We start from the raw sequence: 15,100 nt of genomic DNA, 5'->3' as shown, positions 1-15,100 counted from the left end.
ATGAAATTTATGGGATCACCATAAACTGACAGGCGACTCAAAAGCACACATACACACACACACACATATCACCTGCACCAGGCACTACAAGTTGATTGTCCCTGATTCAGAATTTTTTTTCTAATTAACTTTTTACTGAGTTTTTACAATAAAACACATAGTCTGTAGAACAATGACAACAGCAACAAGAATTAACTACAAGGGCCAAGAAGATGTATCTGATGAATAGTTATTCTTTTTTTTTTTTAGCATTTTTAAGACAAAAACATAACAAACATACACAAGATAGGTGATATATAACAAATGGATAAATGAAAAATTATTCATTCTATCTATCTTACATCATTACTGCTATCTTCCCATAATGTTGAAATCTTTCCCCATTTCTCTTCATATTGTTGTGAGGTTCTGTTGTTTTTAGACACTGCTATCATATCCAAAATCATTAGTTCATTCAGCTTCAAACACCATTCCCTTAATGTTAGGATACTGCTGGATTTCCAATATTTTGCCCAAATCAATTGAGCAGCCATAATAATATATAATAAAGTACTCACTTCGTCCTGAACCAAGTTGTCCTGTATTACATCAGTTATGTTCAACAGAAACAACTTTAGGTTCAGTGGTGTGTGTGTGTGTGTATTTAGTGTACAAATTATATTTTTGTGTATCAATTTCCAAAATTTTTTAACTGCACTGCACTGCCACCAGAGATGGTATAAGGAACCACCTTTCTAGTTACATTTCCACCAAGTTAAATTACCATGTTTCACTATTTTGGCAAGTCTAGTTGGGGGTCATGTACTATCTGAAAAACAGTTTATAATAATTCTCTTTTAAGTTGTTACACATAGTGAAACTGAGATTTCTTTTCCAAACATTTTCCCAACTAGACATAGGTATTTCTTTATTGATGTTTTGGGCCCATCTTATCATATTGATTTTCACTGTTTCTTCTAACATTTCCATACTTAACAAAAATTTGTAAATTTTTAAAATTAATTTGGTCCTGTTTCCTTTGATGATCTTATCAAATTTTAGTTTCTACTTATTTTCTATGCCAACAGTTGCCCTATCCCTTTTTCAATCTTCTCTAATTTGCCAGTAATTAAACCAGGTGATCTGAGGGTCCAGTTCCAGTATTTCTTCTTTACCTTTTAAATCTTCTATTTCTCCACTTTTTCTTAGTAAATTATCATATCTTAACCAATTTTTTTCTTTCTTATGATATGCCTCAAGAATAGTAATTCTTCAGCAGAATAAAAAAAATAGTTCTCAACAAGAGCCAGAGAATCTGGTTTGTCAAGGTGTAGAGTGTCCATCCAAAGGTCCATCTGTGAAGGAGGAGGTTGGATCCAATGGGAATTATGATTAACATAGGGCCCAAACAGACAGGCCAAAATAAAGCTGCTTCAGATCACTTTGAAGGTATGCTATTTAAATGCTGCATGTGTCCTAAGAGGCTGGAAGCTGTGCTAAAGCCATGCTACAGTCTTAACTTCTGGCCTCTTAAGATGCATATGTTGTTTAAACAGCATATCTCCAAAGTGATCTGAAGCAGCTATATTTTGGCCTGTCTGTTTGGGTCCATAGCCTATAAATATCATCCAGTCTTTTTGAAATGTGTTAGTTCCTTTGTGTCCAATGCAAAGCCTCATTGTAGCAGATGGTATCTCCATCAACCACATACCCCAAATTCTAGAATACCAGTTCTCAATGGAGAGGTCACCTGATTTCCGACATTTGGATATTTCTAATCTGGCAGCAGTAATAAGAAAAATTACCAGTTTCCTATCTGTTTCACAATTTCAAAACTTTTGCTTTCTGATGGTTCAAATGTACACAAACTTTGTTCCATGCACAACTTTATTTAACTATATACAATTTTCAGGTTATGTGTATAAGGTATACAGTGCACCCACTGGTGCCATTTAATGAACGGTGTGTGTGCCTACGGCGCTTGCGCCACCACACCTCCGTGTGCACGAGTCCCATTATCCTCGATGGGACTCAAGCATAAGCGGAACTTGCCTTACACTGCAGAGTCTGGAACGGATCCCCCACATAAGTCAACGGACTACTGTATATGAAACATAAATTACTTTTGTGTTTAGATTGGGTTCCATCTCCAAAATAACTCAACAAGATAGGTCTATATGTTACCCTAAAGCTGGGTCCCAGGAGGGCACCCAGAAATAATAATATTTGCAACCACAGACATTCCAAAATCCATAGTCCAAAACATTTTTGGTCCCAAGCCTTACAACCTGTAATGGTTGAGCATTGTTTCTTCACAGACTCATTTCTGTGAATATAAAAACGACATGTTACTACAGCCTGCATACTCTGTGTTATTTTGGGGTACAGATATTTTGCTATATTATAATAGCAATTACAGAGAGGCCATAAACTTGAACCTGAACAGGCCACAATGACCTTTAAGTGAACTTCTCATTAGTACCTGGGGGCATGAGTAAAGGACCCATGTAACTTAATGGATGTAAGGACTACTACTTTCCACCATCACCACCCCTCTACTGTGTGCATTTATTTCCTCTTGAAGGTGATAGACAAAGGTTTGTTAGCCTAAAGCATTAAACCAATCTTTCTTTTATATTTCCACACCCATCCTATTCCAAACTCCCTGGGGGTTGTCCTAATCTTATTACTTCTTGATTAAATCAATGTCACTGCCATTAACCAAAAACATTTCTTTTGTAACTGTGAAATTAAAATCATCAGCCAGCTGGATGTCCTATTGTTTTCTTGGATTCAGCCTTGGCAATCAAACATTGGTTCAGTATGAAATGAGGCAGGGATGCTGCCAGATTTGATACTGATCCCTGAACCCAGACTGGCCGGCCTCCACATTTCAGGCAGCTTTGTTGAGCCACTATCACTTCCTTCATCCCCTGATGGGAAGTCTGCTTCTAGACTGATAAGAAATTGCCTTCTCTCAACCTTGCTACAAGCTGTTCCCTTTAATTTCATTAGTTCGTGTGTGTGTGTTTGCTGCATGAATAGTGATTTCCCGTTTGCTGTTAGTCAATAAAACGAAGTTGTACTTAACACTCTGGAGTTCTAGTTTTTTGGAGCCATTAGGCAAATGCAAGATCTTGATTCTGAAGTTACCCAGAGTCCTCTCGCTGTTATTAATTTGAGCTATTAATATTAATTGAGCTTTAAGGTAACATACAGACCTATCTTGCTAAAATTTAGGATTTTATTTTTTTATTGGGTAGAATGGCTTTCTGACATATGTACATGGAATGAGTAAATGGATAAGATCAAGATAACCACTTCATAACAAAAGCAGCACCACATTCATATCCAACACTCTAGAAAGAGATAAAATTTAGATGTGTCTCTTTCAGTTCAACTCATTTGACTCTTCTTAGAAAAACAATTAGCTTTTCATCATAGACTAGAGAGGCTAGCTTGGATTTTATTGCTCTTGTTAAAGATAGTTCTGTCCATACTTAGTACAATCAAATAAGTTTTCTGAAGATTATATTTCATTTTTTAAAGAACATGTTTTAGAGTTATTCAAAAAATGCAAACCCTTAATGGTTCCATTTGTTGCCTGGTACAAATGTCAGCAGACAAGTACTTTTCTGTAAAATAAAAACAGACTTTATACTTTGTGGTGGCTGGTTCATTTCCAAGGACAAGCTGCGACAGATAACAGCAAAAGAGCCTCTGTTAGTATCCCTAATTTATTCTAACAGTACTTGTTCCAGTGCCAGATGACTTCAATGAATTCTTCCTACTGACTTCCCTCCACTTTAGAGTAGTTTCATAAGTGACAATCCTTCAGCTTAGATGCAATCAAGTATTCACTGTGTGCATAATTACTGGTTACCAAGGAGAATTGTGAATCATAAAATCAAAGAAACTGAAAGTAATCAAAGGCACAATTAATACAACTCTGGTTCTAAAAGGTGCAACAATCTACCATGCAGCTCCTCACAAATCAACAGAATCTGATCACAGCTTGCCATGGGACATAAACATGTGAGCTGTACAAAAGGTAGATGCAGAGCCTCTAGAAAAGCAGTTTTATGTTTTGCCAAGTTAATATAATAATTTGCATGTACTGTACAACTGTTCAATCCTAATCGTTTTTACTACTGCTAGAGACTTAGTACAGATGACTCAGTCTAGACAACTAATCCATATGGTCTTAGTGAAGCTTTAACAGCTGCTGCAGCAACAACAAACATCAAACCCAAACTCTAGCAGGACTAGCAAACCAGTGACTTAAAAAGGCAACAAGATAGCATTTAAATTTACCACAGAACTATTATTTTGCACAACCTCATACCATTCCTTATATACAGTACTTCACTGGGGGAGACTCAACATCGTGAGAAAAATATACACTATCCAAAGGGTGGAAATTATATGGCTCTCCAGATATTACTGGGTTGCAGCATTCTTCACAACTGGCAAAGCTGGCTAAGGCTTATGGGAGTTGTAGTGCACAATTCCCACCCCTTTCCTAGGCAATACTTTTGTTGATTACATGTGACTATTCTACTGAACATTTTATTATACATCTATACCTGATGTTTAAAAGTATTGTCTTTACCAAACACTATACCTGATGTTTAAAAGTATTGTCTTTACCAAACAATCCTGGGACGAGATAATTCATTCTGGAGAATTTGGTCATTTGTATAAATTTGTATAAATTCATCACATTCCCAAATGTTTCCAAGAAAACTACTAATGGGAGGTAAGCTAATAAGACTTTTGTTCTCTGTATACATGCTTATGGTAGAACAGAGCTGTCTGTGGCTCAAAGAAAAACTTAAAAACTCCGCTCTACAGGCTCAACCTCTTCCAAGCTTTTTTATTTTTCCCTTTCAAAATGCATTTGCACCTGTAAGGTCTTTGCACTACTACTGTCCTCTGTTGTTAATTTTATTAAGCATTTGCTTTAACCTACTTTTATAGGATTTTCTTGGCAAGATTTATTCAGAGATGGCTTATCAATGCCTTCCTCTAAGGCTGATAGAGCACGATTTGCCAAGGGTTGCCCAGGGGGTTTCTGTGGGCGAGCAGGGATTTGAACCCTGGTCTTGTTGAGTCCTAGTCTAGTACTCAGAAAATTGAATCATGTTGGCTCCCAAAGAATAAATCAGCCATACAAAAACTTGCTCTCTAGATCTTTGATATTACTTGGGCCCTAATCATAAGAACAATCCAAATACCAGTGAAAAAATAAACAGTATTATTAATATATAACATATTATTCTGTATTCCTCCTCCTCTTCTTCCAATATTGATTGGCTACTAATACTGATATTCTAAATATACTCATTAGGAAGTAAGCCTGTACTATTCTGGCTTGGGTCCTCATCCAAGTTGGTCCCCAGGTTGGTGCAGGGACAGGTGGGTGTTTACACACCTGTCCCTGCAGTGCCCCCGGACCCACTACCAGCCTGTTGGCCCTACTAATAACCCCGTTGCTGTGTCTGATGAGGAAACAGGGTGCTTTCCTACATGCATGTGTCCAGATGCTCATTTCCGTGTCAGATGCAGTTATGGGGGGGGGGGCTTCTCAGTAGGAGTGACAACATGGCAAGGAAAGGAGCACAGGTGACCATTTAATTCCAAGAAACTCCACAACAAACCATGGGTCAAATTAACCCAGAGTAAAGGTAACAGCTTTCAGTGCAGTCATGCTGGGCACATGACCGCCTATGCAATCCTTGGCCAACGCTGGCTCTTTGGCTTAGAAACAGAAATGAGCATCGCCTCCTATAGTCGGTTAAATTAGACACTCATGTCAAGGGACTACCTTTACCTTTTACCTAAAGGATATTTACCCTAGGATCAAACTGGATCCACTGAAACTATGTCTGGTCTGCCAGGATTGGGCTGAATCCAGGACTTGGAGTATTGGCATGCATCAGCCAAACAATGTGATGCAGGGCCAGGGGGAACATGAGCCTTTTGGCCTGTGCAGACAACTTCAGTATCAACATTCTGTTTTTTTTTTCTGGGTACATGCTGTCAAGTTGACTTCCACTTATGATGACCCCATGAATGAGAGACCTCCAAATATCCCTCTTACCAACAACTCTGCTCAGGTCTTACAAATTCAGGGCTGTGTCTTCCTGGTTTGAGTCTGTCCATCTCTAATGTGCACTGCCTCTTTTCCTACTGTCTTCCAATTTACCAACCATTATTGTCTTTTATTGTGAGTAATGTCTTCTCCTGTTATGTACAAACAATGATAGACTTGGTTTAGTCATCTTGGCTTCTAGGGAGTGTTTTCAGGTTTGATTTGCTTGAAGACCCACTCCTTTTACTTTTAATCAGTCCATGCATCTGCAGAACTCTCCTCAAGCACCACACTTCAAATGAGTTTATTTTCTTCTTGTCTGCTTACTTCACTGTCCAGCTTTCATAATCATACATAGAAATTGGAAATAAAATGAAATGGACAATCCTGACTTTAGTATTCAATTATTTACCTTGATCTTGTCCATTCCTTCATAGCTGCCACTCCAAGTCCTTGTCTTCTTCCAATTTCTTGACTATAGTCTCCGTATTGATTCATGACAAATCCAAGGTATAGAAAATATGTAAGTACTTGAATGTCTTCGTTGTCTACTTTAAAGTAATAGAAATCATACGTGGTCATAATTTTTGTTTTCTTTATATTCAATTGTAATCCTGCTTTGAGCTTTCTTCCTTAACTTCCCACAATATGGGTTCCAAGTCTTTACTATTTTCTGCTTGTAGTATAGTTTATTCTGCATACTTTAAATTGTTGATCTTCCACAGTTTATTTACACTGCTTTCCTCTGGGTCTAATACAGCTTTCCATATGATACCTACAGAAGTGTTAACTGAAGTCCAGCACATTGGCCCACAGTAATACAAACAAAGATCAGTTTTGGCTGGTAAACTTGATCCTATACATGACTACTGAAAAATATATCCCAATGATTTCTGTTGGACTTGACTTCATGAAAGGTTGTACAGTATAGGACTGCAAGGAAACATATTCTATGCAACCTTGAAGAAATATCAGTATATGCAAGAAACTTATATTAAACTACGAACAAGTACTAACAGACTGCACTTCTAAATTATTTCCTAATAGTTGCTTTGAATTCAGTAATTCTGCATATGTACCCCCAGTGTATCTGAAAAGGGAAACATATGCTTCTAAACTATTGGGTTTTTTTTACCAGAAGTTGTGGTTCCTCTAATGTGCTAAGACCATTATAATAAAGAATGGCTTAGAACAAAGAAATTTGCTATTAAAAAAGAGAGATTATGCTGAAACAAAGTTAATTTCAGCAAGCCTATCTCAACCTGTGCAATTCATCCTAACAGTATTTTGCCTAGTGAGTTAATGCTTCTAGGGCAACTTTTGTTGCTGCTGTTGTTCTAAACACTGCTCACATTTTAAATATGAAGAACAAGTCAGCACAAGTTTAATGTGGGAGTATAGAAGAAATGAAGTTGCTGTGAACTGGATGTTGCTTTAGAGGAATGTTAAACTCAATGAGAAAGCACACATATTTTGCCAGTTTTCTAACTTCTTAAAAACTGAAATACAGCAGGATCATTGGTACATCTTTTTAAAAAAAAAAAAACACCAAGCAATTTACAACAAAAAACAAAACCCAGGATCAGAACAACAATACATCAGAGAAGATATTTGTTCAGCATGTACCTGAATTGTAACTTTCATGGTCAACACAATGTTAGAACTACATAAAAATAACAGCAGATACAGCTACTTATTCACACTATGAACATAAGCATCTTTACTCAGAAGTAAACCTCCCAATGTTCAATGGAGGTCATTCATTAGTAAATAAAAATAATGCTACAGTTTTTAAGACAACAATTAATTACATAACTATGTAGGTAGTATAAGACTAAGAGCACATCCTGTGGCAATGCAGTCAGGGGTAAAGACCTCCTGATACATCTGTACAACATAAGATGGTGTAGCCTTAGATTTGTGGGTTTACTCCAGAGTTGTAGGGCCACACCACTTGATCTTGGACTTCTCCAGAGTTTTGGTGGACTGCAGTGTTCTGCTGTGGCTGGCATTCTGTTAATTAATTAATTGTACAGTTTTAAATGCTGTGAAGCTGCTCTGAGTCCCAGTCCTGGGAAAAGAGCGGGATACAAATAATAATAATAAAATAATAATAATAATTCTAAGCAACCAGAAGTGACATCGCACCACTCCCAGTTACCTTTGGGGCTGTTTTGGAGAGGAGGTTCTAGCTAGGGCTAGGCAATCCCTTGAAGTGTTTTAAAACTATTAATAGGTTTTTGGCTGAAAAATGGGGAGCTTCAAATTAAAAAAAAAAATGTGATGGGAGGGAATTGGGCTTGGAGATTCAGCGGGGATCCCTAAGCCCACATGCAGCTTGTAAGCCATACAATTCTCACCCCAGCCTTAAATATTTCATTGTTTTAGAGAAACTTGTGGCAGCTGCAAACGCAAACACCAGTTGTCATTTTACTTGCTATAACAGCACAAGTGACTCACCTTCTGATATCTATTACTATGGATGCAATGGTGCCATGCAACAAGCTTAGCCTTGAGGTCTTCAGGGAAAGGTATTATCTCAGTCCAGCTATTCTCAGAAATTTGGTGAGGATGCAAGAGAACATTTCTGCCTGTTCCTAGACTATCAAACTCCCTTCCATGGGAGGCCAGGAAGGCATTTGACAATGCATTGTTTATTAAGGACATGATTTTCAAAGCTAAAATACAACTGTATATGACAATTAAGCAAAAACAACAAAAACAGTCCAACTGTATCATTAGTCAGACTGAACTGCCCATCTAAGCTAATCGATGGCAAGGGACATCAAGTGGCAGTAATATGCTGGACCTTGAAAACTTTCTTGCTGCTGTCACCATTGTTGAAATACTATTCAATGACCAGTCAAACTGGTTCTTTGTGTTGAATGAGAGGACCATCTTCTTGCCCTTTGCCTCAAGGTACAACAGCTGGAATCCTGTTGGGGTGCTACACAAGGAGTTGGGCACTTTTTCCAGGAGTGGCAGCAATGGAGAAAGAAAATAGACAACACCTGATAGGAGCTCTGGTGGTGCAGTGGTTAAATGCCTGTACTGTAGCCATTCACTCACAAACCATAAGGTTGTGAGTTCAATACCAGCTCAGAGTTGACTCAGCCTGGCACCCTTCCAAAGTCACTAAAATGAGTACCCAACTTGTTTGGGGCAATTAGCTTACACACTGTAAACTGCTTAGGAGTCCTTAAGTGCATTGATAAAATGTATAGAAATTTACTTGCTATTGCTACTTGCTATACCTTCCCTGGCTGGTTTCTCCAGTGCCTTACTTTCTCTGTCACTGCTGCATTAGCCTTGAAAAACACAATAGAAGTTCTGCTTATATCCCACCTAACATGCAAAAGACCCTAAGCAAGCTTCCATTTGGTGAAGTCACTCCTCTCTCATTCCCTGAGAAATTTGCTTGCCATTCCCTTACAAGTTTGCAAATCTGTAGGGAGAGTGTGTGCAATTAGACTGGTTCAGAATGACAGGAATGCATAATAGTGTACCTTTTAATGAGATTTTTAGGGAGTATGATCCCAGCCAATGGGGTAAGGAATGAAAACAACACTTTAGGGGCATAGGATAATCTAATGTTGTGTAAACACAGAAACTACTGATAATTCAGGGAAGTTAGCAAAGTTGGCAGTCCAAAGTCAACACTGTGCACAGCTTGAGATACTGCAAACTGCAAAACAGGTGGGCCTTCAGCTCTCTTTACTTTAAAAAAAACACTATTTTACAAATATCTTCACTGATTGCTAACATTTATGTTCAGGTTTTCAGAACAGCCCATTCCAGCCCAGCCAAGAGATGCCAGAGTCTGAAGTGGTATCTTTTACATGAGAAACCATGAACTCTACCCTAAGAGCAAGGGCATCTCTTCTCTTTATGTACTGATTTTACATAATCCAAGAGGCACATTGTAGTAATGCCTATTCATCAGGCTAGTTCAGGAAGATTCTTCAGGAAGCCAGTGGGCTTTGAAAGTGAATGTAAAGAATTTTGCAGTTTTTGCTTAGCCTAATAAATGTATCACCTCAATATGTACTTTGGATTTTGTTTTATGGTCATCACAACCAACCCTGCATTTAATTTTTTACATACCAGTAATCTTGCTGTAGGACTGAAACACACACACACACACACACACACACACACAGAGGAAAACAAATCTTTCTGAAGTGTTTAATTTTTTAAAAAATATATGCTTATTGATGTGCAATAAAATTTATGTTCAGATTCGCAGGAGCCAGTAATTAAAGTGTAATATTTATCTCAAACAAGAAAACAAAGTGTATTGGAATTTGATCCTTGTACCCTTTCACTAAACCATGGGTGACTACATATTCTGATTCACCACAAGATAACATATAGTCCAGAACACTATACCACAGAAATCTAGGAAGACATTTTTTTCTTTCTTTGGTAGCCAGCAGGGCAGAATGTTCCCTGACTCAGGAAGCATAACCAAAAAAGAGGACAGCTGACCCTCCATATCCATGGATTCTGCATCCACAGATTCCACCATCCACGGCTTGAAAATATTCCAAACAAATTCCAAAAAGCAAACCTTGATTTTGCTATTTTATATGTGGGTTATCATTCTACTACACCACTATATATAATAGGACTTGAGAATACATGGATTAAAGTATCCACAGGGGGTCCTGGGAACCAAGCCCCAGCAGATACCAAAGGCCCACTGGACATGTATTAGCATTCCATGACTTCATCCACAACTCTCCACAGGTCTCCTGCTCAAACCAATAACTGATCAGACTGAAGCACAGAATGAGAAAAAGCCCAAAAGACCTCCAAAGGATGATGTGGATAGCATCTTTCCTCCCTTTTTGACAGCCAAATAGGCTATCTTCTTTTGTTCCACAAGAGTGCAGTTCCAAAATTCCCTTCCTGAATTGATGAGATGGTCTCCTGATCATTGGCCTTGAAACACCTGATAAAAACCAATATAGTTCTTTTTTACTTGTAAGAAATGTTATTTAAAAACATGTTTATTGCAACACACACACACACGTAATCACTTTTTCCAGTTTGTATTTTATTTTATTTGGAATTGCTGTACTTTATTCTTTTTCTAGGTCTGTTATAAATCACCTCAGATATCTAGTAACTGGATGGATAATACAGAAGTCTATTAAGTAAATTAACAGACCATGTCAGCACTTAAAAACTGTACAGGAACTTAAAAACTATTCACAGGAACTAGACACTGGGAACACACACCATCAGTTTTCTGTTGCCCACATGGAACACATACTGTCTTCACGAAAAATTAAACAGAGATATTCAGAGATACGGATGTGAAAATCATCTGATGTGATGTGACTAAACTCCAGAAAGTGGTTTGTTTGATCATACTCTGTCCTGTGCCTCTTGGTGCCCACCTGCCCCTAAAAACATATATCCCCAAGGAATGGCCCTTAATATTTCCTCAAATTTCAAAATGGGGTTAACCTGACATTACACGAGAAATTGGTTCCAGTAGCGAACCAGTGTGGAGTAATGGTTTCAGAACTGGACTATGACTCTGGAGACCAGGGTTTGATTCCCAGCTTGGCTATGAACCCACTGGGTTACTTTGGGCAAGTCACACTCTTTCAGTCTCAGGGGAAGATAACAGCAAACCTCCTCTGAACAAATCTTTAGAAAACCCTCCAATACGTTTGCCTTAGGGTCACCCCAAGTCAGAAAGGACTTTGGAGGCATACACAAAAGAAAGAGAGAACACACACACAAAATCAAAAGAGTGGTGAGGTCTAAGCAGTACACTCCAGCTCAGGTGGGCCTAATCCTGAGTACAATGGACCCTTACTATCCATTATTATTATTATTATTATTATTATTATTATTATTATTATTAAGCTTTATTTATATAGCACTATAAATTTACACAGCGCTGTACATACAACCCACAGGACCCCCTGTGGATACCAGAATCTCTGGACACTCAAGTCCCATTACATACAGTCAGTGACCAGATAGTCTCCTTTTCAAGGACATCTCCTCCATTTCAACCTTCTGTCCAAGAGGAATTCCAAAATGCCCTCCATTTTGAGCATCACTAAGGCCTGTTACAGACTGCCAAAATAAAGCTGCTTCGGGTCTCTTTGGAGGTATGCTGTTTAAATGATGCATGGGTCCTAAGAGTCTGGAGGTTGCGCCAAAGCCACACTCCATTCTAAGCACTGGAGTGCAGCTTTGGTGCAGCTTCTGGATTCTTAGGGTGCATGCATCATTTAAACAGCATACCTCCAAAGAGACTCCAAGCAGCTTTATTTTGGCAGTCTGTAATAGGCCTATGAAACATTAATTTTGATTTCTTCGAGTGTTTTTAGCTTTTCTTTGGTCATGTCCTGGGGGTGGTGTGTTGTTTAAATGTGTATACTTTTTAAGTGCTTTTATCTTTTTAATTGTCAGTTTTTAAGACTGTAAGCTGCTTTGGGTCTCAATTCTGGGAGAAATGTAGGATACAAATTAATGTAATAAATAAACATAAAGTCCCCTATTTTTTATTGCATTCCCTCCATGTTGTGGTGCCTTGTCCTCCTTGGCAGTTAGGACATCTGGTCACCCTGCCTTGGGCAAGTCACAAGCTCTCAGCCTCAGGGAAAGGCAATGGCAAATCTCCTCCGCACAAAAAACAAAACTGTAATACTATAACTACTGTATATTGAGATGTAGAGTCCCAAGGTTCCTTCCCCATTGGCATAATGGCTTAGGAGGTACTATACGCAGGGTGACCACAGGTCCTCCTTTTCCAGGACATGTCTTCCATTTCAATCTTCATTCCAGGAAGAATTCCAAAATGTCCTCCATTTTGAGCACCACTAAGACCCATGAATTTACATTTCTATTAGTGTTTTTAGGTCTTTCTTGAACACTACATTTTGGAGTGCCTTGTCCTTCTTGGTGGTTATTAGGACCTTTGGTCACCCTGAGCCTGACTAAGAAGCGTGAATTTATATTTCTATGAGTGTTTTTAACTTTTCTTTGGTCCATGTCCTCCACTTCACAGAGCCTTGTCCTCCTTGGTGGTCATTGGGACCTTTGGTCACCCTGAGCCTGAGCAAGAAGCATGAATTCATATTTCTGGGAGTGTTTTTGGCTTTTCTTTGGTCATGTCCTCCATTTTGTCCTCCTTGGTGGTTATGAGGACCTCTGGTCCACCCTGAGCCTGACCAAGAAGCATGAATGTACACTTCTTTGGCCAGGTCCCCCATTCTGCAGTCCCTTGTCCTCCTTGATGCTTCTGAGGACCTCTGGTCACCTTGAGCCTAAGAAGCATGAATGTACATGTCTAGGAGTGTTTTGAGCTGTGCTTTTGGCCAGAGCCTCTCTTTTTTGGCTTGCCCTTCGGAGCCCTGCTGCCAGGGGAGCTCCTTCTTACCTGCGGAGGGGTTGAGGCTGGCCCTCCTCTGCCTCCTGCTGCTGCCCAGCTCCTTCAGCTCCTCCTCGTCCTCCTCGAGCCTCCAGGCTTCAGCCATGGGCCACCGCAAGGGGACAAAGGCAGCTGCCCCTCACGCCTCCTCCTCCTCCGAGAAGCCTCTCCCCATCTTCTGCTCCAGCTGCTGCACCTGCCCCTGGAGGCCGGAGACAGAGGGTCCCTCTTTGGGTCCAAAGTTCCCAAGGGCTCTGCTGAGGGGAGGGAAAGGGGAGAGAGGAAAGCCTCCCCCCCCCGGCAAGCTCTTGTCTCCTCTTCCAGGGAACTTGCAGAAGAAGAAGAAGGGAGGGAAAGGAAGGAGGAGTGGGAGAAGGAATCCCAGCACCGAGGGAAGGAGGGAGGGAGAGAAAGAGGGAGGAAGTGGAGGAAGGTGGCCTTCCCCTGGCCCTCCACAATATTCCGGGATCGGCAGGAAACTGGTCTCCTGCTCGACAGTAAAACAAAAGGAGAAAAGGGGAGGTACCTGGCAGCAGGCAAGGCCAAGAAGAGGAGGAGGAGGAGGAGGAGGAATGCCAGCCCCGGGCCAAGGAAGAGGTGGAGGGGGTGGGAGATCATGGGCAGCAGCAGCAGAAGGAGGCCCCTCTGGCTCCTTGCTGGGCACCACTTGGGGCACCCAGGAAGAGGAAGGGAGGGAGAAGGAGAGAGAGAGAGAATGAGGGAATGGGAAAGAAAGAGAGGGAATGGGAGAGAAAGAGGGAATGAGAGAGATTGTGTATGAGAGAGAGAATGCAAGTGTGTGTGTGTGTGTGTAAGAGAGAGAGAGAATGAGGGAATGAGAAAGGGGGAGGGAGAATGAAAGAGAATGAGAAAGAGAATATGTGTGTGAGAGAGAGAGAATGGGAGAGAGATGTAGTTTCTTTTTCTGAAAGGACCCCCTTTGCCACATGGCCCAGGCCTTCAATCTCCTCCTTTCCATTTTGGATTCAAAGCCATGTTATTCTGGAAAGTTAGTATGCCAAGGGATCTTGTGGCACCTTGGAGAGGCACTGAAAGAAAGAAGTTGGTCGCAGGGGCTTTCATAGACCTGTGTTCCTCATGCATCTGAGGAGTTAGGCTCAAGTTTACAAAGGCTCATGTGATCAACGTCTTTCAGTGAGAGGATCAACAGACCATCCCAAAGGGGCAGTGGGACACAGCCTCTTTCCTAACCATATCCGGACCATGGCATCTGCACACAGCAGCCCCAATCTGGCCTTTCTAGGGTGCAAAAAGGAGCCACAAAAAGCACCATAGCCATGGCAACGCAGCTATATGGCACTCCTTTGGTGCTGCATCATATGGACGCAGCACGGGAGGAGCGCCATGGTGCCATGCACTATGTGGAGTGGCATGCAGTGTCATGGTGTGCATCATCTGGACATGATGCCTCGACTCTGCCCCCCAGGCTGGCCTTAATGGTGGGTCTGAAAAGGGCCTGAATCTCAAAGGCACCATAAAATCCCTTTCCATTTTGGATAGGGTCCTTCTAGGAAGGTTCCCCAAAGCAAAGTGTTTCTGCCAAATAAATTGCTTAATCTTGAAGGGAGACCACCTTTTCCTTCCCTTTTTATAGCATTAACAGATTA

At 40.4% G+C, this 15,100-nt stretch overlaps 1 protein-coding gene across 7 annotated transcripts in view; it reads right to left on the bottom strand.

Moving 5' to 3' along the window:
* SH3D19 (SH3 domain containing 19) overlaps positions 1-14,025 on the bottom strand; it is an 84,434-nt gene extending 70,409 nt beyond the window's left edge. For 4 of the 7 annotated variants that reach the window (XM_042466685.1, XM_042466689.1, XM_042466686.1 and 1 more), the window contains exon 1: positions 13,482-14,021. Coding sequence is in view for 1 of the 7 variants with exons in the window: in XM_042466681.1 (XP_042322615.1) it covers positions 13,482-13,578 (97 nt within the window). In the remaining 6 variants the exon portion in view is untranslated. Of the gene's footprint in view, positions 1-13,481 lie in introns of all 7 variants that reach the window. The other 3 variants (XM_042466681.1, XM_042466692.1, XM_042466688.1) reach the window with 3 other exon arrangements.
* Positions 14,026-15,100: the final 1,075 nt, after the last annotated feature.

This window comes from Sceloporus undulatus, chromosome 5, assembly GCF_019175285.1.
Source record: "Sceloporus undulatus isolate JIND9_A2432 ecotype Alabama chromosome 5, SceUnd_v1.1, whole genome shotgun sequence".
NCBI lineage: Eukaryota > Metazoa > Chordata > Lepidosauria > Squamata > Phrynosomatidae > Sceloporus > Sceloporus undulatus.
Note: the sequence above shows the minus strand (reverse complement) of the source record. Positions and strands in the feature narration are given on the sequence as shown.